The sequence below is a fragment of the Symsagittifera roscoffensis genome, chromosome 7, assembly GCF_963678635.1.
Source record: "Symsagittifera roscoffensis chromosome 7, txSymRosc1.1, whole genome shotgun sequence".
NCBI lineage: Eukaryota > Metazoa > Xenacoelomorpha > Acoela > Convolutidae > Symsagittifera > Symsagittifera roscoffensis.
The window spans coordinates 7,423,844-7,451,837 of NC_087068.1; the positions used below are offsets into that span (position 1 = coordinate 7,423,844).

Genomic DNA, 27,994 nt, shown 5'->3' on the forward strand with positions numbered 1-27,994 from the left:
GATTAATAGTTAAAGTTTTTGTTCTGCAGGAAAATCTATAAATTAAATTCCACTTTCGAAACTAAAAACTGTTCACGTTTTTTTCACGCCATTTCCATGTTCGTATTTGTAGAGTGCTATTTACGTAAGCTTTCAGATGAAATTCAATTGAACTTGAACGGTGCATTTATACCTATGCGTATTCATAAATGCATCAATATGAATGCACATCTTCAGTTATTACTGTTGCCGAAGCATCTCGATTTTTCCCAATCTTTGTAAACCAAAAGTCACTATATGGTCAAATGTTTGTAATATCTCTGATATAATTACTCTTGCAACAAGCCAGAAGGAAGAAAGTTGACTCTTGGAGCCATGTTTTGATGTAAAACGGGAATTCAATTACAATTACAGCATTGTAAGACTTTTTCTTGAAAAATCCACCAATACATATATAAGAGTCTTCACTACGTTCACTAGTTTAAATAATGAACAAGAACTTAATAATCTTAATTTTTTTTTGCTTTCATGATTTATATTATTGAGGTCGGCACTTTTCATGCTGCTAGCATAGCAACCAAACTTTCTTGTTAATTTTGAATTCAAGGTCTATCTTAAGTGAAAAATACCTGTCAACTTTTAAAAATAAAAATAAACTTCTTTCTGATTTCTGAACATGACTAGCACAAAATGAAATGGCCCTTTTGATTCGTTCAAACATGGCAGTCTTTTAAAAACACTTTTTAAAAATGGTATATGTTACATAATATTTGCGTCAATTTACAAATGCCTCATTGGATGAAAACATATTTGCTAGTTTTGGTGATATTTGGTTATGTCATAAATAAATGCCGAATCCTGATAACATAATTTGTTTACACTCGTATCTCATATATGCACAATTTTGCTAAACATTTGTATCTTAAACTCTTCCCTGATCAGTGCTAGTTTTAAAATTCGCAGCCAGTGAAGTTCAATGCTGGTACAAATTGCTTCCCAGTGCCTGCGACATATGAGACAAGTCCAGTCGTATTTTGGCACGTGGTTTCGCCACTGGAGTGTTGTTATCGTTGCTACTGTCCATGCAGAGTCTGCGTTTGAACAGTTCCAGTTCTTTCTCTCCTTCGTCCAGACCTTCCAAGTCATCCTTCGGGCGGAAGATCTCGTCTGCATCTAAAAAAATACCAAGTCATTAACTCTTTTACCTGTTTTATTCATGTGATCATTACAAAAACCATGGTTGTCTACATATGCCAAAAAGTCTACATACTTTGGTTGAAAATTAAGTGGAATCAACTTTCGGAAGATATCATTTTAACGCATTTAAACGCGCAAGTTACGCATGATCGGAAGTGCTTATGGGAAGCTTAAAACTGCCAGAAATTTATGAAAATATCGCCAAGCCAGCGAGAAAAATTTTATAACTCACCTTGCTGATGACTTTGTAAAATTATTTTCAAAATTATTTTTTCAAAAGAATTTGTCGTTTTCTTAATGGCGTGTTCTAGACACATACCAAAAAACTTGAAAACACTTGAAACCTTGAAAAACTTGAAACAACAACAACTCCTAGCCCGAAAACTCGGGGCTATGTTGATCATCTTGTGTAGGATTCAGTACCTAGTGATGCTCCGATTGAGTTCTGCTTCTGTCTTTTCCCACTTTTATTTCCACTTTTCATATCCTGTGTCTGAGCCCCAACTGATCCCTTCCCACTTTCTGAAGACCCTGAAGTCCCCAAAGCATTGGTGGATGACTCATTCAGCAGCTGCAAATATCCACATTACAATCATAAGCCTAAATCAGTAATTCTCGGTCATAAGCCTAAATCTATAATTCTCGGACTCATTCAACTCTTTTTAGCTAACCATTATCATTAAAAGTTCCAAAATTGATCGAACTAGCGCAAAAATGCTTGTTTTTATAACCGCTCACGCAAAAAAAAACTAAAATTATTTCGCAAGTCTGATTTTAAAAGGATCCATTTTTGCACAATCAAAATTCAAACCTTGAAAGTCAAAAAGATTTATCATTGTTTTATTAGAATTTCACTATTAATTATAGATACGCTAAAAAAAAAACGTATACCAAAAAAACCTTGTGTTTCTTGCGCTTGGAGTTCTTGCTCTTCTTGGAAGCTCCTGCCGACGATGTCGAGGAGTTACCACCTCTTGAAGCCTCCACACCCTCAATGTATGCTGCCAGAGAATCAACTGACATGTCCTGGACATTCAGAACACTCGAAGCTGCATCATTTTCTCCGTTCTCGTTCTCAAGTTTATCTTTTCCTTTTCCGCTTCGCTTTTTGTTTTCGTCTTCATCTTGGTCTATCTTTTCATACTTCTTCGAAGCCTCGCATCCTTCGCCTGCTCTTTGCGCCTTCTTTTCTTCAGTCGCATCTAGTCCATTATTAGTGCAACTACCAGAAGCATGATGTCCGTTATTAGCACAAGACTTGTGCGCTATATGATCCGGACTATTGTTGTTGCTGTTTTTGATTTGTTGCTGTTGTAGTCCTTTTCGGTCCGGGGTGCCTCGTCTGCCGTCCAATTTCTTCCTCAACTTCTCTCTTAAGTCGTCCTCTCGACTCCGCGTAGCCGGACCCCCGCCACTACACGTCTATACACACAATTAACTATTTTCAGAAATCAGTTCAAAAAAATTATCGCTGTAAAGTTTTTTCAAATTAAATAATTAGGATTTTTAATAGACGAATTAAATAATTAGGATTTTTAATAGACGTAGATTTTACAGTTTGTGATTAACTTTTTTTCTTCAAATTATTCCATATAAGTTTTTATCAAAGCAAACTTTAACTTCCATTTTCAAACACCATCAGTTCTCACAATGAAGAAATTGAGATTTTCTACTTGAATAGCATTTCGAGAGCCTGCATCTCACCGTATTTCCAGCTAGGAAGCAATGACACTTGTCCGTATTTTTGCACCCATTACTCAACACACCTCCCCCATTCGCCCCAGATGCATGACCCTTATGTCCTTCCGAGACACTGGAGTGAGAGTGGGTTTGAGTGGTGTTGTGAGAATGAGGCGTAGTTGCCGATCCGACAGCGCTATCGGACGTGCAACTGACCTTGACCTCTGCCACCGTGGAAGTACTAGACTGGGTGTCATTTGAGGGCACCTTTTGACCTGCTGGAGTTGACCTAATCACCATATTTTAATGTAAGAAACCTTTTTTTTTCGACATAACTGCGAAAAAATTTTGCCATCTTTTTTCCAATTTTCAGAACATAGCCAACCGGAGATTTGGAAAAGAGTAATGAACGCAAATAAACATTAAAAAAACATTGACTTTCTTGACACAATATCAACTTTCGAATTTATAGAACGTTTTATGATGAGTTATTGATATCAAAAAAGCACCAATCATAAAACGTTCTAGAAATTCAGAGCAAACTAAGTCTGGAGGTAGCGAATACGCCTGGGACGTCAAAGATCAGTTCGAATCTAACCAGGTTTTATTTTTCAAACCGGAGGTATTGTTTTTTATATTAGTTTTGTTTTTTTTTGTTCGAAATTTTCATTGTAGTTGTTTTCAGTGATCTGATTGAATCTTGCAAATTGTAATTTTACTAGCCTTGACTTCGTATATTTTCCTTTTTAAATTTATTTTCTTTTAAAATTTTTTTCGTTATATAACTTATTTCGGCCAAAATGATTTCAGCTTTTATTTTATTGGCTTAGTTACTCTATTTTGGGTCGTTTCAAGGGAACCATAATTTTTATGCTTACATCTTACAAAATCCTACAAAATGCTAAAAAACTTGGAACAGAATTATTAGTTCAAAACTTTTCATGACAACAGTTTTATTCTCATTTACGCCAGTTCTGTCGGCTCAGTTCCCGTTCGATAATTATTTTTGAAGTTTCAATAAAAGCCGACGATTGTGTTTCTGGGGCGTGTTTTCCGCAAATATATCATCATTACAGACAACATTTTGAAGCTTTTTTATTGTGATCTTTACGAGATTTTTTAATGAGTTTTTACTTTAGTGCAACTGCTTTCTTTTTCCGTCTGCTAGCTTGCAATGCTATTATTGCGGTATCGCAAGTAGTGTAAAGCTCCTCTTCCCCTCTTTGTTTAGTGTTTACTTATTAAGAGGCGATGAACGTAGTTCAGACTCTTATATAGGTCACCATTTTTTTTTCGTTTTCCAATAAAATTTGTTCAGTCTCAAATTTACTTTTTTGCAGCTTGCCTTTGATTTCAGTTCATTTTCAATGTTTAAAGGAAGGCAAACTTCACTATCAAAGAGCAAAAGTGTAAAGGTCACGAAAAACGTGATCGATATCTAATTTCGAAAGTGCGAAATAATTATCAGATTTACCAGCTCAATAAAATTTACCTATTTATTAAGAGTATTGAACTTAGTGAAGACTCTTTTATAGGTCTTGCTGATTTTTTCCAGGAAATGTCTTAAGTCTCTAATAATTACAGATGTGCATTCATACATTGCTGCATTTATGAATGCTAAGGTATATATGCACTTTTTGAGTTCAATTGAAATTCATCTGCTGAAAGTGACGTAAATAGCAGTCTCCAAATAGGAACGTGGAAATGGCGCCAAAAAAACGTGGACAATTTCTAGTTTCGAAAGAAGAATTTTTTTAGATTTCCAGCGAAATAAAAATTTTACCCTTTGATCCAGTTTTTTCAAGTTGGGTTATTGATATCAAAAACGCATTAAACTTGAAAAAACTGGATCAAGGTGTAAAAATTTTTTTTCCGCTGGAAATCTAAAAAAACTTCTACTTTCGAAACAAGAAATCGTCCACGTTTTTTCGCGCCACTTCCCCGTTCGTATTTGGAGAGTGCTATTTACGTCACTTTCAGCAGATGAATTTAAATTGAACTCAAAAAGTGCATGTATACCTAAAAGCATTCATAAATGCATCATTATGTACGAATGCACATCTGTAGTTATTTGAGTCTCACGCACAAGCCACATAGCCAAGAATGCTTAAATTACCCAAAAACTAGCCACCAATAAGGCAGCTACACATGTGTATAAATTGCCAATTCGATGCAGCAAAAGTAGCACCAAATACAAAGAGACACAATTTTACATGTTAAAAATTGGAAAGCACAAAGCCAAACACAGAGGCAAAGCTGCGCTTCGCAAACACTAGTGAGAACACGGCCAAAAAGTTTGCTCTATCAAAAGAAATAAATAAAAGCAGAAATAAAAGCAGAAATAAGCCTTGAATTAGCAACAACTCGGCTACGTGTAAGATTCGAATCAGCGACCTACTGCAAACAAGAGATTTTGAGTCTCACGCACTATCCACTCACCCACGCAAGCTGAACAACTTACAAACACTAGTCACGAATAAAGCAGCTACATATGCTAATAAACTGACACTGCCATTCAGCAAAAAGGGCACCAAATACAAATAGACTCAATTTTGCAAGTAATATATTGGAATATAACAAAACTAACTTAAAAAAAACGAAAAATAACGAAGGCATCCACACTAACTTTGCAAGTGACAAATCGCAATGCATAAAGCATTAAGTAAAAATTATGCATTTCTAAATACTGAAAGATATATTGAGTTAGAAAAGTTCTGAAATCGAGTTTTCATTATTGCAATGCTGTTTGAAACGAAGCACTTTTTTCGGTTCATTTGACTTAGGTTGGGAAAAAAAGAAGCTTCGTTCTAATACACGCTTCGCAAGTGTAATTATGCATTTCAAAAAAAATGCGTGACACATTGACTTGGAAAATTTCTTGAAACGAGCCTTTTCTCATTGTACTGCTGTTTGAAACAAATAACTTTTTTCGGCCATTTGATGAATTAAAAATGCATCAGCTGTGTAAACTTTTTACAACTCAAATGTCAAAGCACCTATGATATTATTCTGCTACCGCAGCCTTCAAAAGTGCCACCAAAAGTAGCACTTTTACTTGCGACTTAGATTGGAAACAAAGTTCGTACTAATACACTTCGCTTCGCAAGTGTAATCAACAGTAATTCTTTAAATTGAGTTAACTGTAAGTATCGTATTTGTCTATTGCTCGTATATAAATAAGATATTGAGCTTTTACGATTTAAAAAAATACATACTTTTGTGTGAAGCTGCCGCTGCTAGTGTTATTGTTGCCAGTCTTAATGTATGTGAGAGAGATGGCCTTGGCGGAGCTGCTGACACTTGTGGTCGTCTTGTCATCTTCACTTAGAGAGACATACGATGACGACTCTGGTCTGTGCTCAGTTGACTTTTTACTTTCTGATCCAACTGTCTTCTCTTTGCATTCTTTTGAGCTGTGCTTTTTACCAACATCATCTAAACCAATTTTGACGAGTCAGCTTTACAACTACACTTCCAATTGCATCATATTGTCTCATCAAAGTTTAATTCAGGTCCGGATCTAGTATTTTCTGAAGGGGGGGGGAGGCTAGGATTGGGAATGATAATAACTTTGAACGTTGTGAAAACCTCTGGTTGTTCCAAGTTCGTCTGGACAACTATATAGACCCCAATTTTGCCAAAGTTTCTGCGCCACAGGAAAACATCGCCAAAATAACGCCAAAAATCAGAATAATCTGCGTGCACTTACTTCCCTCCTTAAATTAGTAGATATTGGCACCAAAAGCGCCTTTCAAAAATTCATTTTTTTGTTAGTCCACCTTAAATAGATGTCGTAAAAAAAAACAAATAACCACCCTTTGGGAGTGCAAGAGGTAGGATGCTACTGATTTCAGTATTACAAAGTATTTTTTAAAATTTATGAAAAATTTAAGACTAAGAAAAATTTACTGCTGAAGCGTTTGGCATGAAGCGTTTTAAAGCTACCGAAACTGACCTTTTTGACCTTGGCTGCCAGACTGTTTTTTGGTCTTTTCTGAAGCCGCAGCATTCGTTGAAGCCGAGTTACACTCCTGCTGAGCATTGCTTCTACTGCTTGTTTGCTTCTTACTGGGTAAGTTGTTGAGAAAACCTTTCTTCAGCATGTTGAACGAAGACGATGACGTCGAAGAAGACGAAACTGATGTCGAAGTCGTAGTCTTTGCTCCTTTGACACAAACTGACACAGTCGACGTTGTCGAAGATACCCCTACATTACCACTCTGAGACTGGTTTTGACCCTAAGAAAAGAATCTAATTTCTCCACAACTGAACAAATAACAAATATAGCACACAAAAATTAACAAAATTAGCACTAAAAAGTAGATAATGCCCGCTGAGAGTCTACACTTAATCAGAACACAAACAGAAAACCAATATAACAGAAAGTTTCGACCACATTATTCAGAAAAACGATAACATAGCCAACTAACAGTTGCAAAAAAGTAATAAGCCCAAGGAAACTGAAAAAAAAAAACAAAAAAACTGACTTTTTTCAAGAGCCTTCAACTTTTGATTTTTGAAGAAAAAATAGATGGCCTTGAAACTATTTGAATTTGTAGAACATTTTATGATGGACGCTTTTGCGTTCAAATCAACCCAATTTGAGAAAACTGGATCAATACGTAAAACTTATATTTCACTAAGAAATCTGATAATTAATTTCCATTTTCAAAATTAGAAGTCGATAACGTTTTTCGTAACCTTTACACTTTTGCTGTTCGATAGTGGAATTTGTTTTCCCTTTAACAATAGAAATGCACTGCAGTTATAAAGAAATCACAAGTCAAACCGCAAAAAAATCAAAACTGAGCGTGAACAACTTTTAAGACTTTTTCCTGAAACAAAAAAAAACAAAATCAACAAGACCTATAAAAGAGTACTCACCACGTTTATTACTCTTAAAAAATCATTTTATCATAGAAAATTGTCGATGCGTAGTGTGGAACCAAACGAAAGCTTCTAACATTAAGTGCCAAAAAAATGCTTACAGAAACGACAAAACGTAATTTTTGATTTGGTATTATAACACCTATAATAGCCTAAGACAGTTGGAAAATATTAATGAGCGCAAGAAAACTGAAAAAAAAAACTGACCTGTTTTTTCAGAAACCTTCAACTTTTGAATTTCGAAAAAATAGATAGACTCTTTGAATTTGTAGAACAATTTATGAAGAAGAACACTTTTTTGTTTAAATTAACCCAATTTGAAAAAACTGGATTAATAGGTAAAACTTTTTTTTTCGCAGAGAAATCTGATAATTAATTACCATTTTCGAAATTAGAAGTCGATCACGTTCTCGTGACCTTTATTCTCTTGCTGTTCGATTGTTGAGTTTGCCTTCCTTTTAACAATCGAAATTAATTGAACTTAAAACAGAAATCAAAAGTCAAACAGCAGAAAATCAAAATTGAGCGTGAAAAAAAAACGAAAAAAAAAAAAAACACCAAGACCTATTTAAGAGTACTCACTATGTTCATTAATCTTAAAAACAGTCCAAAAATAGCTCGAAAGTGGACTAAAAAGCAACCTTCAAACCGGTTTTTTGTTACGCTGTGAAAACTTTTTGATCCCAATCGATTCATGTGTATTAGAATTTTATGATGATATATCACTCGACTAATTCTGATTACTATTTGTGGAGCCTGATTTTGCATGGGGGGAAAAATTAGAACACACCCGTTTGTCTCAACAAAGTTAATCTTAACTTTCAGCGATCGGAACAATAAACAATCCTACCGCTAATTATTTTTCTGTATTTCAAAATTAAGTAAGAACCTGAGCAGATGAAGACCTGTTAGTGACCTTGACACTGACATTTAACTGTTTCTCATTGGGTCCCTTTGCCTCTTTTTCAGACACGACTTGGGATCGAACTCCCTCGCTCTCTGCCGAATCATTTTTGTTGGTAGTTTTCTTGACACGCTCATCTTTGGAAGACGCAGACTGTGAGCTGTTGAATTTGTGTACTATTTTCTGCGCCATGGAGACGACCTCATCGGAGTTCACTGGTCCTTTCCGAACAGTTCCAACTGATTCTTTCTTAGTTCCACCTGAAAATTCAAAAATGGCATTTGCTTTCACTCAGAGCCATAGCGGAGCTTCTCATCATTTTGTATTCTCAAACATTGTATTGCAAGCTAGCGAATAAAAATGAAACGGAAATAACAACGTCAAACAAAAAGTTTGAATAAAAATTTTTAAAAGTCAAAAAGAAAAACTCAATTTCAGAAAAACAGTCGAAAAACAATTGCCGAGCGACTACCAAATCGACAATACTGTGGTAGACGCCCTTTCAGTCGAAAACAAAATCTTTTTTGAGCCATTATATTTTATCAACTACACAGCGATTAAATTTTAACACCTACACCCCCATCTCTCCTGAAATACTCAACCTCATGAAATGCAAGTTTTGCAGTTCGATCCAAAATAAGGTGACTGAGCCGGTGAAAAATAAGCCGCAACCATTTGATCAAAAAATTATTCAAAAAAACAATAGAAAAATCGAGTTGATAAATTTTCAAGTAAGAGATCGAATGTCAATTATGGTTAAAAAAAACTTTATATCAGAATAAAATTCCACGCTTTACATCAGAATAAAATTCCACACCCCGATAGGAAATGAACAGACAAAGGCCTGTGGGCGAAAAAAAGCCCGCATAAGGACTTTAGGGTGCAAAGACGCCCGCATTACCTCTAGACCAAATGAGAAGAAAGTTGTGTAGTCTCAATTTAAAAAAAGCTTAATATATCACAGATTGTAATCCAAATTGTTCACGGGAAAAGTTTAGAACTAATTACAAGTCAATTGCTCTAGCAAGTGGAAATAAAGGAAAAAAAACAATTCAGAAGATTTACAAAAAATTATCAATTAATCCCAACTTGAAGAACACCAACAAGGAAACATGATTTTTTTTAGCTTCAAAACCCAGTAATCTACTAACAATGGTCATAACTTCCACCTTACCTTTAAAAATAGCGCTTGAAATTGTAAATACCATTTTCTCGAGACCAAACATCCTTATGAGCCAATATACAAATCGAAGAGAACAAATAGATGGCCTTCAAGCTCTTTGCACTTCTAGAACAATTTATCATTGAAACTTTTTTGATAACATGAACCCAATTAGAGAAAACTGGATCAAAAGATACAATTTTAAATCCGCTGGAAATCTAAAAATTAAATTCTTCAATCGTTCACGTTTTTTGCGCCATTTCCACGTTCGTATTTGGAGAATGCTATTAACGCCACTTTCAGCAGATGAATTTCAATTGAACTCAAAAAGTGCATATATAGCTTAGTGCATTCATAAATAGAGCAATGTATGATTGCACATCTGTAGTTATTAGAGACTTTTAAGACATTTCCTGGAAAAGAATCAGCAAGACCTATATAAGAGTCTTCACTACGTTCATTACTCTTAATAAATAGGTAAATTTTATTGAGCTGGTAAATCTGATAATTAATTCCCACTTTCGAATTTAGAAATCGATCACGTTTTTCGTGACCTTTACACTTTTGCTCTTTGATAGTGAAGTTTGCCTTCCTTTAAACATTTAAAATGAACTGAAATCAAAGGCAAGCCGCAAAAAAGTAAATATGAGACTGAACAAATTTTTATTGAAAAACGAAAAAAAAAATGGTGACCTATATAAGAGTCTGAACTACGTTAATCGCCTCTTAATAAGTAAACACTGAACAAAGAGGGGAAGAGGAGCTTTACACTACTTGCGATACCGCAATAATAGCATTGCAAGCTAGCAGACAGAAAAAGAAAGGAGTTCCACTAAAGTAAAACTTATTGAAAAAATCTCGTTAAGATCACAATAAAAAAGCTTCAAAATGTTGTCTGTAATGATGATATATTTGCGGAAAACACGCCCCAGAAACACACTCAATCGTCGGCGTTTATTGAAACTTCAAAAATAATTATCGAACGGCAACTGAGCCAACAAAACTTGCGTAAATGAGAATAGTTTTGAATTATTAATTCTGCTCCAAGATTTTCAGCATTTTGTAGGATTTCGTAAAATGTAAGCATAAAAATTATGATTCCCTTGAAATGACCCAAAATAGAGTAACTAAGCCAATAAAACAAAAGCTGAAATCATTTTGGCCGAAATAAGTTTTATAACGACAAAAATTTAAAAAGAAAATAAATTTAAAAAGGAAAATATACGAAGTCAAGGTTAGTAAAATTACAATTTGCACGATTCAATCAGATCACTGAAATCAACTACAATGAAAATTTCGAACAAAAAAAAATAAAACTAATATAAAAAAAAACAATACCTCCGGTTTGAAAAATAAAACCTGGTTAGATTCGAACTGGTGATCTTTGACGTCCCAGGCGTATTCGCTACCTCCAGACTTAGTTTGCCGGAGACATTTGGAAATTGGAATTCATAATGAACCAAGTGATTCTGTTAAACAAGTTGTTAACCCGAAAAAAGTATATATTCTGATTTAATAACGCTTCCAAACGCTGTCGTAATGAGGCATTCAGACAGCTTAAATGAACCTATAATGCGCAAACCTTGCTTCGATGCTTCTCTCGATGCTACCGGCTGCTCCTTCAACTTCTCTTCTTTCACATCTGATCCATTCTGATGTCCTTTACCTCTTGATGCATCTGTTTTATTTACTTTTGTTGTCGTTGTTGATACTGGAGTTGTAGTTATAGTGTTGAAGGAACTGTTTAGAGAGTCACTATCCGCCCCACTTGCCTCTGAAGTACAGTCGACATCCCCGATGGGCATTCGGAATGAACCTGAATTCCCGTTAACACTCTCATCTCTATGGTCATGCAAAGACCCTTTGGATCCTCTACCCGTTGAAGTCAGATCCTGCACTCCTTTGGCTGAACTTTGAGCGTTGGCTTTCGCCTCCGCTCTTTTAGCAGCTTCCCGTTTCTCGATCTTCTCGTAACACTTGCTCTCTATCTCCAGCTGGAAAAACAAAATATAAATGGCGGTTGCTCAACAAACAGCCATATCTTGAAGCCGAAATTACGTAATCTACATCAGAATTACGTAACAATTGCATAACAACAAAGACAATCTGTTGTTATATTGCATAAAAAAATCAATTTTCGGTTTGTTGGAATAGTAATCTTATTTTCCGTTAGTTGGCCCTTCGTCTTGTTGGCCTTTCACCATATAGAACTTAATTTAACTTCGATTATCGTCTTAATAATCATTAACGGCAATGTCATAGTTACCTTTTTGGCCTGCATTTGTTCCAGGTACTCCTTCAGAGACTTTCGCAGTGCCTCCTGATCCCGCTGCAGACTATCGTCCAAACCCTCCTCCTCGTCTTCATTTTCTTCCTCATCATCATCTTTTTTCTTCCCATTATCTGCAAAATAACTTTATTTTCAACAACAAAATAAATAATTATTTGAAATTTTCACCGATTCAACATGGAAGAGGCTAAACTTGAAATATATTGGCACACATTCCGTTAATATCAACCTGAGTTTTGCGCATAATTTCTCATGCTTACTAAGCAGAGCTATAACCTTTTGGCAATTGGCTTTTAAAGAACATGAACGAGTCTTGACAAAATATTTATTTTATTGACCTTCGCCTTCACTCCTTTCATGTTGCTTCACTCCTTTACTCTCTGTCTTCGCAGAAGTAATGGACTCTGATGGGTTCGAACCCCTGTTCTCCTCGGTAGTATCTTCTGCCTCCGCACACAGACTCTGCAGGATGTTATTGATGTCCGCAATGCTACTGTCTAACTTCTTTCTCTACAAGCAACATATAAAAGATTATCAAAAACTTTCATTCATACATCGAATTTCGAGAAAAAATGATCAACAACCTAAGTTTACTACAAAATAAGATACAAAAATCTAAATAATCTTTCACACAGAGGCGAAGCTGCACTTCGCCAACACCTAGCGAGAACGTCAAAAAAGCTTCATGAAGTGAAATAAGAAAATATAGAAATCAGCCTTGAATTAGTTTAACTTTACTACGTATCGGATTCGAACCTGTTACCTCGAGATTTGGAGTCTCACGCCCTAGCCTCTCGGCCACGAACGCTTAACAACCGGCAAACACTAGTTACCATTCAAGCAGCTACATATGCTAACAAATTGCCAATGCTGTGCAGCAAAAATTGCACCAAATATAAATAGACACAAATTTGCAAGTAATCGTTTGGAATATAACAAACTGAAGGCATCTACACTAATTTTGCATGTGAAAAAAAATGGAAAGTTTAAAACAACATTATTTATAAATTATGCATTTCGAAAAATTGCTTTATTATTATCTTGTTATATTTTTATTATTGTTATGTTGCTCATTTGCTGAATTTAAGCAGAGGCGAAGCTGCGCTACCCAAACACTTGCGAGAACACGACCAAAAAGCAGCTCTAGCATGTGAAACAAGAAAAAGGTAGAAATAAGACTCGAATTAGCAAACACTCGGCTAACTGTCGGATTCGAATCGGCAACCTAGATAATTTGAGTCTCACTCACTAACCACTCAGCCACGGTTGCTTAAATTCTCCAAAAAACTGGCCACCAATAGAGCAGCTACATATGCTTATAAATTGCCAATTCGATGCAGCAAAAGTAGTACCAAATAGAAAAAGACAAGACGCAATTTTGCATGTAATAAATTGGAAAGCAGAAAGCCAAATTATGTATGAATTATGCATTTCAAAAAAATAGCGAGATACATTGAGTTGGAAAACTTCTGAAAACAAGAGTTTTATAATTGTACTGCTCTTTGAAACAAATATTTGTTTTCGGTTCATTTGATGAATTAAAAAGCCATCAGCTGCGTTAACTTTTTACCAATCAATGACAAAGCTCCTATACATTAAACTGCAACCACAGCCTACCGATTCAAGTGCCACCAAAAGTAGCATTTTATTTGGGACTTAGTTTGGAAAAAAAAAGAAAGATCGTACTAATACACTTGGCTTCGCAAGTGTAAAAAGGCATCAACTGCGTTAAGTTATTACTTTTTGAACGTCAAAGCACATGCTATCAAAAAGCAGTAAAGGTGTCAAAAGAAAGACCAATATTTGCGACTTAGGTTAGAAAAAAATAGTCGTTGTATAACAGTAAAACTCACTCAAGTTAGCTAGTGTAATAAAGCCCATATTTCTGAGCCCTTCTTCAGTGCGCGAAAACGCAACCGATTCTAACCCAGTCAAAGCGGATTCTTTCAACCAATATTTTTTTGCGAAACGAGAGCCAATGCTAAGTTGAAGTCATTCGGCATTTGATTTTATTTGGAATAAAATTTTGATAAACATATTGGTAGCGATTTTCTAAATTCTGAGTTTTTCCTTACCCAACTGGGATCCAATCCCAGAGAAGCCGTTTTCTTTTTCTCTTGATCCTTTGCCTTATCATCAGTTGTCACTTTCTCTTTCCTATCGTCATCGTCTGCAATTTCACCTGAAGATGCTTCATTTTTTGCGGCATATACATACGGCGTCAGGTCTTCGAAATCGTCATCGACTCCTTCGTTAGAGTCTTCAAAGTCGTGCATCGGGGGCAGACAAGTGGGCAGAGGGGGTCTAAATCGGATGGATGAGGGCGGAGGGGGAGGCACGAAAGGAGGGAACACAAGTCGACGAGAACCAAATACCTGGAAAATTCAATATGTTGCTGACATACTGATGTCGTTCACAAATGTTCATGATAACTAAACATTGCTTTACAAAAACTCGTCTCACAGAAATAGATTGCCTTTCAAAAGAAGTATATTGACTTATAAAAGGAGAAAAAAATTCTTTTGTAGTCGTTTACTGTAAAGGAACATCATTAGACCCACGATTGAACAAACTACTCGTTCATTTTAAGCTTGTTTTCTTCGTCCAGTTTAATCAATTCATTTTTAGCGTCTGCAAATAATTGCTATGTAGTTGTTGTTTAACTCTTAAAGGTTACAGAAACCGGTCCAAAACTCCCACTTTAGCTGAAAATGTAGACATTTAACTTACGTCCACTTCAGTCTCTGGTTCGAGTAGAAATGGATTATTGCTCATCAGAAGAGTATCATCTCCACTTCCATAGTCATTCATGTCATCAACATCCCCACTCATCAAGTCCATAGTCACCGCATTTATTCCCATTACACTCCGCGCATGTGGGTTGTCTCCACAGAAAGAAGAAGAGGAGGACGAGGAGGATGATGAGAAGAGATCCTCGGCAGGCAGTCCTCTGGCTCTGCAGACCGGACACTCACACGTGTCATCAACACTCTCCTTATGGATATCCTCTTCACCTTCACATCTCTCTTTCTCCTCAGTTCCTGCTTCGGATAATTCTCTTCTACACCTACAACCCAATATCAATTTTAATCAACGAGAGCAATTCGCCCACCTCTACTTAATTGAATCTGGGATCCAGAAAGGCTCCCGGAATTTTTTAAGATTGTGTCCTGCGAACTTAATGAAACATTTTAGGCTGGGAGCTTTTGGATGGTCAAACAGAACTGTGGGAGTTACCAAATACCTCCAAAAAATCCAAGTAACTAAGGAGCTTAGTTCCATCAATAATTCTCCTACCTAAGCTTGAAGATGGTCGAAAATTTGACCTTTCTAGGGTTACCTGTTTTCTTTATTTTCCTCTTCCTCCATCATCATCTGTCCTTCTGTCTCCACTTCCTCCTCCTCCTGCTGCACATTATGTATGGCCACAGTGGCTTCCTGGAGGTCACTCATGATTTCTTTGATAGTGGCCACCCTCTCCTCCATTGTCATGTTACACCTGGCCACGTACTCCATCTGCACAAATAAATATAAAAGCTCTAATTCAACTTGCAGAGAAACCTGAAAAAGCATGATTCCATTTTTTCATTAGCCCGACCCTACTCACTGCAGTCGCATCCTGGGGGAGGGGTGTCATCCATTTCGCCGTATCCGTTCCCACCTTGACGAGGCGGATGACATCGGAACCCTGCGACACAAGTGAGACGCGGGATTCCATCCCTGCAACTTTTGATACCATTTTACACACATCCATTTTCGAAGTTTTTTCACAATTTCTTTTACATGTTAGTCTTTTCAGTGCATGGGAGAGAGCTCGGAAAATCAAATCTGTCGATCTAAAAAGAGTTTTCTAAAAAATTTACCTCTGTACCTTTGATTCCCCCTATGAGCAAGTTAGTACCGGTTTATTTATTTAAAGAATTTTGCAACAAAGACTTCTCTGAAACATTGTCGAATCATGACTGCTGAAATGTCATTTCACCTTTTTTCGTTCTTCTCTAATAGCAATCTCAACATCTGTATCTTCTCTTCTGATATCCTTTCCATTAGTATTACTTTTGTAAGACTGCGGAGACTTCGAGCTCTTGGTAGAGGCTCTGGGAGTGAGTTGAGTACAGAGTCTTCTCTCAACTTCTCTCTCCCTCTCACTCCGTCTTTTCTCTCGATCCAAATCTACTCCAGCATCTCCACCAGCTCCAGTTGGATTTCCCGATACCTATAAAGAAACATATGGGCCTTTATTTATTGTTATCCGAAACACCCAACTAAACGTTGTTATCTGAAATGCCATAACATTTGCTTTTTGTGTAATTCTGTTTTGTGAAAAATTTTCGAAGGCAGGGGGTATCTTTCGTTCTTCTTATCGACAAAACTCCTCTCTGGTGACAATGAGACAGGTATTCAACTGTTCTTGCTTCATTCCAAAAAGCAATGCAAAGCTGCAAAAAAGTTAGTTGTTTTCATCCTTGAAATTTCGGTTTCAAAACTAAATCTTGCGCGTTTCAAAAAGATCGTTGAACTTGAAAATGAAGATTGAGATTCTAAAGATCGTATTGAATTGAAGTTAATTTCTATTGAAACATCTGTATCAATTATTCGTTTGGAGATAAACAAAATGAAAGAAATATGTTAAAGAGTCTCTTCCACAGATAGAGTAAGACATCAAGTGCAAAGCTGAAAAAAGGGGATAAACTGATTCTTTCAGCAACTGTGTTGTTTCGGTTCTCCGGTTCTCACTCCAGATAATGCTGGAAGCAAAAAAAAATGCCCATAAACCAAATCTCCGATGTTGATAGAATTCGTAATCCTATCAAAACGAACAGACAGCCCACGTCCAATTCAGGCGACAATACTGGCACAAAGCGGTCGCGAGATGATGATAAACGAGTGAAATATTTTGGGATAAATTTTCCAGCAAACAAGAGTCAGTATTGGCAAAATCCTAGACATGGAAAGTAGCAAATGAGTTGAACTATGTATCAAACATGAACTGAAGCTTTCTGTTAACCCAATAGATAAACTTTCCGTGAACTGAAAAGCTACTGCAGTATTGATGAATTAATAAAGGAGCAAACAATGGATGCGTTTCCTTTCAACTACCTTGATTGGCATTAAAGATGCCGATTAGAAATAAGACGCGGTATTGAAGCTTTTTAAATTGTTTTTCTGATTAAATTTTGCTTGAAAAATTAGGTTCATGCAATCAGGAAGTTTCCTTTCTTGTGAGTGAATTTCCAAATTTCTACTCTATAAACAATTACTACTTTATCTGCAGTTATGACTTTTATGATGATTATTAAACCATTATCATGAAAGGTGAGGTAAATTCATGGAAAGCAAATAAATCATTTAGAAAAGATAATATATGTACTGTACGTGATTTTCAGCGACAGCTTAATTTATACACAAATGAAGTTTCTTGCGATTTTCAACATCTAACTTCAGTTAATTGGCTTTTAAAAACAAATAAAACATGGTATCTTTACGCAATTTATGGCGGAATACACAAGAAATACAGTTAATAGAGAAACTTTTTTCAATTTAAAGCAAAAAGTTCCAGGTTCAAAGATATGAATAAAACTATGATAAGGTCAAGGTCAAACTCGTTTTTCACGATTTTCAAGCGTTGAACACTTTTGACAAACAACAGTGAAATTTATCTAAATAAAAACTATTTTAAAAGCAAGAGCTCACTATACGATGACGAAAACGAACTGCAAAAGAATGCGAAGCAAACTCAGTGAAAATTGATACTTGTTTTATGCTTCAAAAGATCAGATCAATATCTCAAAATTTTAATGAATTAGAACATATTTTTACTTCTAGAGACAAAACAATAGTAATACTGTATTATAGAGACAAAACAATAGTAATACCACTAACAGACTTGGACAACAGAAATCACCCATTTAGGAAACTTCTCTCTGGAAGATTATCATGAACCGGTAACAGAAAATAGATCATACAGAAGCTGTGGTGTAGGTATTTGCATATCGAAAAATTATAATTTTAACAAAACAGCTGAATTCACCGATGATCTTTTACAAACTTTGAGAATTTCTACTAAATGCAAAGCTAAAAAACTGAAATGTACAGTAAAATATAAAGCACCGCAAATGAATTCCAACAGTTTATTGGAAAATGTTAGCGATTCACTCACTTATCTGAAAAAAAAAGTGATAGATAAAATCACAAGGTATGTGGTGATTTTATCCTTGATTTATTATAAAACAGTTAAGAAAAAATTCAACAATCTCAAATGTTTTTGAAGTTTCACTTAAAAGAAATAATCAACCACACCCTACACAATTATATATAATGAGTAAAACAGCTATTGATGTTTTATTTTGTAACGAAATGCCAAGTTCAAAAGTTATGACATATCAGATCATAAAATGTTTATCTTAAACACTTACAACCTATTTTAAAGAAAAACATGAAAACACTTATGAACCAAAACTCAGAGCGTGGGAATTTTTTTTAAAAAGAAGATAGGCTCCTTATTTTCAACTTTTGGAATGAATTTCGAAAACGAAATTTGCTATATAATGAAAAAAAATGAAAACGCGATAGAAAACTTAAATGAAATACTCTAATGAACAAATATTTTCCTTTAAAAAGAAACAAACTTTGCTCGTATTTCGATAAAAAACAATACAATTTTTATCGTACCGAACAGCTAGAATCAAGCAAATTTAAAAATCAAGATCAAAGAAACGTTTTATAGGGAGGACAAATCAGAATTTTACCTTTGTCAAAGTCAAACTATGACAAAAAAAAACAAAGAGCAAAGAACTTTAAAAGTATTTAATGGACTGACAAGCAGCAGCGAAACCGACTCAATATATCAATGTGGCTTACAAGTAGACGAATTGAAGAATTTTGTACCAGTGATGCCAAACCTAGCTGAAAAAATACAATAACACAAATTTCAACACTGAAAAGGCCAACTCAGAATCAATAGTTGTCAGTTTCACTACTGATAAAGAAGTGTTCAGCTTTTCAATAAACTGATTGGGAATCTTATTAATTTGGGTCAGGGTTGGCATGTTATTTAACATTGAATTTAACTTACAGTGTTATTTATAATTTCTAACAGTGATGTTAGCTATTTCTTAGAAATATGAGTAATTCTTAGAAAAACACAACGCAACTATACTGCATGCTTGTTCCGAAACGATTGTAGCGAATCCCGAACGGATGAAAAAAATTTTCAAACCAATTGCAGTTTCACTTGACAAACTACAGAGCGAAAAATCTCACCTGACGTATGGGAAGCTTCGTGCTCAACTCGGCGTTGAGAAAGCCGGAAAGTTGGCGTTTCTGTTCAAGAAACTCAACTCCTGTTGATATGTTAATTTAATTAACAATTTAACAAAAATAACATGTTTTTTTTTCGATAAACAACAGTTAGTTTGTTATTTTTGTTTTTAACTTACATTTTGCCAACCCTGATTTGGGTCATGGCAAAAATCTACTTAAACAAAAAGCAACCATTTTCACTCCCGTGCTGATAAAAATTGCCTAGAATTGTATACATCAGAAATGCTTTCCAGCTTCCTTGAAAGTAGTGAAAGTTATATCGTTCATCAAATCTGGTTCTCGCAAAGAACCCTCAAATTATCGATCAATTTCAATTAAAATTTTCCTTGAACATAGCTGGCAAATTTAAAATACTGAATAAGGATCAATTTGTTTCAGGAAAGGACGCGGCACTGTAGATGCCATAAGGGAGATCACGAAAATGGTCAGATTAGAGTTGAGCTCAAAACCAAAAAATGACAGTACATTAGGTGATCTTTCAAACGATCTCGACACCGTTAATAATGATTTTATGGCCTGAGAGGTAAAATGTTCAAAACATTAGGTCGTAATTGACTGATAGAAAACAATAAGTTCATGTTAATGACCAAAATTCTGAACTTAATACAGATTGCAGTTTACAACAAAACTGTAATACAGATTGCAGTTTACCTCATTGGTGTTTTAGGGTCCTCTTATTCATTATCTACATCAATGATTTACAACAAAGGACCAGTTAAGTGCCCTCAATCATAAGTTGTCATGTTTGTCGGTGATTGTAATATAACCATCTCAACAATCTATAACAAGCTCAACAAACAACAACAACGACTTTAACAAGGATTTAGATAGTGCTAAAATATTGTTGCAAGAGAACCTTAGATATGTCGATTCGCTTAATTTTCAAAGCAACTGCCAAAGTCAACTCTAAGACTAGCGATATTACCAAAAATCACGAGTCTGAGTATCAACTCAGGAATTTGGAGAACATTAGCTCGAGCTCATCTGAATCTTAGGGCATTGTATTTGACGCAAATCTTAATTAGAAGGAGACGTTTGACAAAAATCAAAAATAAAGTACCAAGTCAGAATCTGTTTTCGAGAGTAAGATTTTATTTAAATCATACACATCTTCTAAAATTTATGAAACCTATATTAAACTTAACATACAAAATCGAGCGCTATTAAAGCAAACAAAATGGACTTGATGAAATGAGAAAACCAACAAAAGTTGATTTGAAAAAAAAAGTTGACAGCATACGTCATTTACGAGATCAGCACAAGTTATGCAATGTAGGAGAGTTGCATATAGACGAAAATATGAAAACTATGGTTAAGCAATACGAAAAAATGTCTCATCTGAGGAAACAAATTTAAATGAAGAAGAGGTAAACAAACATTTTTGCTAGGTAATGCAAGGAAAAGAGCAGGAGCCAGTATACAAAACCATCCATGTATAAAAATGATCGTTATTTGGGCTAGGATTATCTACAACTACTTTTTCATAATGCATGGTAGCATTTTGAAAAAATATCTGGAAACTGAAGAGTCTAAGGTTGATGATTACATACATACGCTAAGAGATCTAAATATTTGCGGTAATGGTAAGCTACTAAGTCTTTTTTGGCGACTTTTACCCTAATTAGTTATATTTCATGGTTAAAAAAAGATTTTTTCTTTTTAATGAAAAAAAATTCACTCGACAAGCAAACTTGCCGTTTTGGAATTCTATCAAGGATGCAGTTAAAAATAGCTGGATTTTTTCTTTATGTAATAACTGCTTTCTTGAAAGTTTAATGGTTACTATTCTGAACTAACTTGAATTGTGCCGCCTTAAATTGCGTCTAGTTTACAGAGACGTAAAGCTGATTTTTGCAATCACTTGCTATACAACGCAAGCTCAGTATTGCAAGCTAGCGAATAGAAAATTAGACTGAAATATTAAAGAAAAAACTAATAATTTTTGGGAGAAATTGAAAATAAATTCAGAAAAACAGTCGAAAACACAAACACCAGCATTAAATAAGCCGTTTGTTCTAAGCAAGCGACACCTAAGCCGACAAGTGGAAAGACGTCCATTGAGCTGAAAACAAAAAAAATGCCATGAGAAATTGTTGCCATAAAAAATTTTGAGAAATTAAGTTAAAAACTTGCAACAGAAACTACCCGAAAATCAATCATTTTTTATTCATCAGTTATATAAATCAATTATATGATTCAATTTTTGCCTTTGAAGCGACACAAAATGAGGTAGCTAAGCCAAAAAAAACCGAAACTATTCAGGCCGAATAAAGCTTTTTAGAGCAAAAAAAGGAAAACCAAGGAAAATATACATCGAAGAGGTATTAATTATACAAATTGCATCAGTACGCCAAAGACACTTGCATCTACGATGAAACTGTTGACAACACAAGAAAATTAATAACTGAGGCAACTAAAATGACAAAACATAAGCATACAAACAAAAACCCGACAATTTTGTTTTTCCCGGAACAAATTCCCGATTACTTATATACTGAAAAAAAGCAGGGCCCGACAGGGACTCCAACACCGGACCCTAGGGTACAGAGGCATCCGCGTTACATCTAGGCCAGGTAGAAAACGGTCTCGAAGGTTCACTAACAAAGCAACTTCACAATTTCTTGCAGATGGTTAAGAAAAATTGTTTACGGAAAAAGTCTAGTTACTGATAACAAGACACTTGCTCACGCAAGTGTATAAAACCTCTAACTCATCTAAATTGGCTCCTTTCAACTTTCCCCCCACATTTGAATTTCAGTTTTGAAAAACTAACTTTACGTTGTCATAATGTAATGAAATTTTGCATGGTGAAAAACTGACTATTGTGAACACATTTTTTCTTCATACCTTACATCGTTAAGTCACGCATGCAGCCATAATAACACGTAAAAGAACTAAAAAAAATTAAAATGTGGGGGCCCCAAAGTTTGTTATAACTTGCCTCTGTTTGAGATTTCTGTTTCTTCTCTGCCTTGTTTGTGATATCGAAATCGCCATAATTCTCTAGCTCTTCCGGAAAGTCACTGAAAAACAAATTTCTAAATTCAGTTAACGTTTGGGCACGACAACGAAAGACTGCAATCAAAGTTATAATCTGCATTTATTTAGGGACTAAAAAACAACTGTTTTACCCCAAATAACTCATTACTTTTTACAATCCCCGATAAAAACACCTTCAAAAAGAGTAAAAATAACAAGACGCTCCTAGCAAAAACCTCACATGAACGGATCCATAGACAAATGCGGCCGAGGCCTGTCTAGTATTCTTGTCCTGGGCGAGTTTATCTTCGGATCCTCATTGTGTGACCCGTCTAGATCCGAGTCCGAGTCAGTACTACTTGAAACACTGGGCGGCCTAATCGCCTCCAGACATGCCGTGATCCTAGGTCGTAGTGATTGGTTCGCCATCAGAACATTGCCGACCTCCAGATCCTCTTCATCTTCCTCAACCTCTACGTGCGACTGGCTCTCGGACGTTTCCAGATTACTCGGTGCCATTCGCAATGGCCTGTCAAAATTTCCAAAGTTTCTTCTTTCGTTTCCAGACAACGCTGATGATCTTCTCAAAGCATCGTCGGCGTTGTTTTGTCTCTGGGCAGGTGCTCTTGAGTTTGAGAGGGTAAATTGAGGGGGTGGGGGAGGGGGTTGGGTAAGGAGGGAGAGAGCCCTTTGGTGGTGATCGGCCTCTTCCGCCAGGATGGAAGTGTACAGACTCATGAAAGCTTTGCTGTTGCTAAAGCGACTTATCTAAAACACAATTTGGGCCATAGTACTCGCCAAATGCTACATGCGTACTGTATCCGACAATTTTGAAAGTAAACGTTATTTCAATGCCAAACACTTGAGGCATGCTAAAAACTAGGATGGATATCTATATTTGTTCTCCAAGACGTTAAAAGATGACCAAAAAATCCTCAATTATACTGTGACGATATGCACCTGTTGATGCCAGAGGAACTTGTCTCTCTGGAACGTGTCCATCTCCTGACTGAGATTGGTGGTCCTCACTTGGCTGGCGGAGAGACTGTGCTCGAACATATCCAGCAGCGCCTCCGTTTCTCCCCACACAACTCCCATTACAGTCATCTCCTCCGAGAACTCCACATATCTAGAACCGGCGGTGTTCAGTTAACTTTTTAAATCTTATTTTTTGCTTAGTTTGAGAACATGTTTTAGCCGAATTTTTTATACATCAATTCAAGAAACAATGTGTTTTCTCGAATGGTTTTCTCTGAAAGATATTTTCAAGTAGTTATAATATTATCTTCTTGCTTATTGGGCTGTTGAAATCGGCCTTTTTGATTTAGCACAAAATATTTTAGTCCCGAAAAGAACCCGAGGTTTTCTTAGACAAACTGAAAAAATCTCTGTATTCTATTTTCAACTCCTTTTTCGGTCAGTGTAGTAATAATCGAAAACAATCAAACTATTAACCCTTAACCTCCGAAACACCTAATTACACTGCACTGAATAGAAACAACCTTTCTTTATAAGTATGGCACAATTATTTCTATACGTACTGTTTGTATATGGAGATGTATTTCTCCCTGGGGTAGACTGCACAGCCGCTGCAGCCCTCGGTGAGTCCCTGCAGCATGGGTTTGAGACTCCTCCTCAGAAGGGGCTCCTCCCAACACAGAGTGCGGAACAGATTCCGGTTGTGCATTGCCCACGTCATCTTGAACAGCGACAGGTGCTCCTGTTCCTACAAAAGCGAAACAGAAGTTATGGTTATTATAAAATCAATCAATATTGATCCAAATTTTATTATGAAATCTTTCAAATTTCAAGTACTATACAAAATATTTATTGTAAAATTAGTCATTAAAATTATAAATATTGTTCTATATATAATGCTGGGTACATTTATTCTTGATTTTAAATTTATAAATCCACGATCCAAACGAGTTTGTTTAAACTTGAATAATTGAAACGGTCAGGAGTTTTCCATGCTTGCATGATCTGTTTTTCGATTTATCAATCAAATTTATTAAGGCCATGGCTGGAAAAATATATATACTAAGCACCTACTTGTAAATTGATCCTTCATATCAGGGGCGGATCTAGGATTTTCTCGAAAGGTGGGGGGCGGATTTTCAAAAAATGTCGACAATTTTGTCGACCTTTTTTTTAGGTCGACCGAATTGATTCCCCGAGCTCTCCCAACCAAAGCACAAACAATACCTTCTTTTTGTCAAATTTTCAGCGCCGCAGGCAAAATTTTGAAAAACAGGCCAAAATTTTTTTGAAAAACAGGCGTTTTTTGGCGCGCGCTCGCCCCTCGCCAAAGGGGGGGCCTTTAGAAAATTTGAGGATCCGTCACCAAACATGGATATCTCAAAATAGTACAAAAGGGGGGACCCTTTGGGTCGGCAGGGGGTCGAATCCCTGAGGGGAGTGTCCCCCCCCCCCCAAATCCACCCCTGCTTCATATTAACAATGACCGTGGGAGTTCTTTAAATTTCTTTTGGACTGGCATGTGGGAGTTCTTTCGTTCGAACTCACCAAGTGTGCGATGATCTCCGATATACTGCTAGCACTCTGTCCAACGGAGGTAAACTCGTTCAACATACTCTCCACAAAATCCACACACCACGAGGGGGTCCAACTCCTTCCACTTCCAGACCCCCCACTATTATTACTACTGCCCCCACCAGAAGTGTTGTGAGAGGGGAATGGGTGAGTTGTCAGTCGATGCAGGAGTCTGGCCTTGACTTCGACCACGTATTCGATAGCTTGTGCCTCCAGACGTCGGAACAATAGGTGGGCATCACTGCTACTCAATCTAAGCAGCACAGCTCTTTAGGCATTTTATACAAGGCCATTTAAGCTATCAACATGAATTACATGTTTTAAAGAAACTTTCCACCTAACATTTCAAAGCAATCAGTTGGAACAATACAAACACAGGAAAACAATGCAAGGGGAAAATGCTTTCGGTTAACCATTGATAAGTAACATATCACAGCACCAAGAAAAATCATATATTAAAATGACTTATTTCACAGCAGTTTTACGATTAAGAAGCAATTCGCAAGATTTTGGATGCGCGAATTTGGATGCGCAGCGTTGTTCAAAAAACGTTAATAAAAACAACTCACTTGGTGGCCATTTCGCGCAATCTGAATTGATGCTGGTGTGGAGGCGGTGGCTTGCTGATACCTTCCAACTGAGACTGAGAGTATATAGACTGCGACCTGTATATACTTCTCACACTATCCCTCAATTCCACCCAACTTCGGTCCAACTCTTCCGCTCTCATTTTACTCACGTTTTCCAACTGTCTCAGTCTCTCGCATGAATTGCAGTTACATGCTTTCTCATTCTCCACTCCTCCGATCGGGTAGAGATCAGCATCATTGTCATTTTCACACACACTACCAGTGTCGTCGTCTTCAAGCCCGTACAACCCAGCTGAAATAACACTGATGGAAGCGATAAGATATTGGCTGTTTCCAATTTTTATTAGTAATTCATTCGAGATAAAAATCAATCAAACGATTTTCAAATATCTACCAAGATTCCCTTTCTTTCATGATTTAAAAAAACTCATAGCACAGGGAGGACACTTCTAAACACTTTCCATGATAATTTTCGTTGTTCAAATATTTGAACGAGTTTTTTTTTTATTTGCCCCCGGTTCTGCTCAGTGCAGGACCAACTGTGGGGTTGGGAGATGTCAACCATTTCGCCGCAGCCGGTCCCACCTTGAGGAGGCGGATGACACTGGGACCCCTCCAACTGTGACCGAAGCGGGATTCGAACGAATGACAAGTATTTAGTGAATACTGACCATCAATTGAATGGTAGTTATGTGGCGGCAACGAAAGAGGTTCGTCATCCTCATCCTCGTTGTGTTCGCTACTCTGCACACTACAAAGAGACATCGAGAGATCCAAGAGATCCCTAGGGTGTCCCGTATGCCGCAACACACTCCCAAGTCCCATTATGCCCCCTCCTAGTCCCCCTTCGTCCCTTTCCCCACTTGGTCCGATGCCCTCCTCCTCGCAAGTTTCCCCTCTACACTCGGGGCAGATCCAACAAGGCTGAAACAGCGAGACATGCAATCAATTTACTAACCGCTTTAACTAACAATCAGTTTACAAATTGCTTGTTTCCTCGTTGAAAACTAGCAAATTATGCCATTTAATCTGCGTGTATATTTTCGAATGGTCGATGTTTGCTCTCCTTCGATCAATGTGCAAAAATCATGGTGTCCTCGGATCACCAACCTCTTGATCCAAAGAACTTCAGTTACTTTTAGTACCTCGCTTAGTAGAAAATGCTAGAAAAAAAATTGTACATTTTTATGGACCGCACCGTATTGAGCAGAATTGTAGTTCCCTTGTCTTTTTCGTCACTATTCTGTCCCGATGAAATACCAGATGAAGAGGTTGCTCTCTTTTTGTCACATAGCAGACAGGTTTGAGGACTGATCCAGCGACACAGTGACGATACTGCCGGATCTATCGAGCTGTCCAGATCACCGCCACTTGTTTCTTCGGCACATAGCATTGTTCCAGGCTTCTTTATTGCTGGTTGTCAAAAGAATCGCTGTGTTTTCTTAATCTTCGTGTCGAACGAATACGAAATCAATATAACGTACAACAATGTCGCGAGATTCTGACTTCAAATTCTGATGCTGATGTCAGTTAATTACAGTTTTCAACTGCTGTAATGGTCCTGATGTATATTCGGTGCTTCTCAATGAATGTGTAGTAGTATGTACAGAGTAATATTATAATCTGCAATGTAGTTTTTTTTTCTGCTGGCCTTTGACTTGACAAATCAAAAGCGTAATCTGAAAACAGATCTTATTTTAGAGAAAATCATTACACGTCACTTTTTTCGCATCGAACTCAATTGGTATAGACATCATAATTATAGTAATACAAACTTAAAAGAGCTAAAACAAAGTTGATGAAAATTAACAAAGGAAACTAAAAACGTTAGCTTAAAATGTCCTCTGCTTAGTTTAATTTGTAACACATTTTTTTTCAGGAAAACTTTTTTGCTTAAAAGTCTGCAAGACAAAGAGAACAATTCAATTTTAAGGAACACGCAGATCATTAATTGATAGTACGGTTTTCGTTGTAAAGAAAAATGTAGAAGAACGGAAAAAATTGATGTTGTAAATTAAGACACACTTTCAATCGGCTCTTCTCAAAAATTGAACCTGAAAACAAAAAATATTCACACTAATTTGCCTAAACACAGGCTAATTTGAAACTTTTAGGGATCCTAATCAAGCTCAAAAAGTCTTTGATATCATATCCCACATCGTTTTTTTTTTCAGGTGGTCTAAATCTACCAAAAGAATCATCCTTTCAATCAAATCGTGACGTCATAGGAACAATCCAATTATTTCAGAGGCTATGAATTGATCGATGTTGTTGCTGTTGCCTTGTAGATGGGCAGCGCTTTTGTCTGGAGGGTTTCGAACGTTTACAAAAGTAGGATGGGCTACGCCTGGTATTATTTGCTCCATTGTTCAGTATTTCTGCGCACAGAAGGCTGCTGTCTTAGTTATGTTTATATTCAGTTTCAGGGAAAAGTTGTTTGTTGTGTCGTT

At 36.4% G+C, this 27,994-nt stretch overlaps 1 protein-coding gene across 1 annotated transcript; it reads right to left on the minus strand.

Moving 5' to 3' along the window:
- Nucleotides 1-618: 618 nt before the first annotated feature.
- LOC134850940 (WASH complex subunit 2-like) lies at nucleotides 619-27,219 on the minus strand. The gene is made up of 22 exons (XM_063866766.1): nucleotides 26,743-27,219; nucleotides 26,216-26,468; nucleotides 25,524-25,836; nucleotides 24,928-25,207; nucleotides 23,943-24,127; nucleotides 23,362-23,530; nucleotides 22,643-23,169; nucleotides 22,364-22,445; nucleotides 16,082-16,315; nucleotides 15,440-15,615; nucleotides 14,830-15,166; nucleotides 14,175-14,474; nucleotides 12,438-12,609; nucleotides 12,076-12,212; nucleotides 11,392-11,803; nucleotides 8,633-8,907; nucleotides 6,812-7,094; nucleotides 6,072-6,291; nucleotides 2,881-3,145; nucleotides 2,077-2,598; nucleotides 1,600-1,747; nucleotides 619-1,152 (listed from the first exon to the last, which is right to left on the minus strand). Exons 1-22 carry the CDS (start codon nucleotides 26,935-26,937, stop codon nucleotides 953-955), a joined length of 5,685 nt encoding a protein of 1,894 aa, XP_063722836.1. The 5' UTR covers nucleotides 26,938-27,219; the 3' UTR covers nucleotides 619-952.
- Between the last annotated feature and the right edge of the window lie 775 nt (nucleotides 27,220-27,994).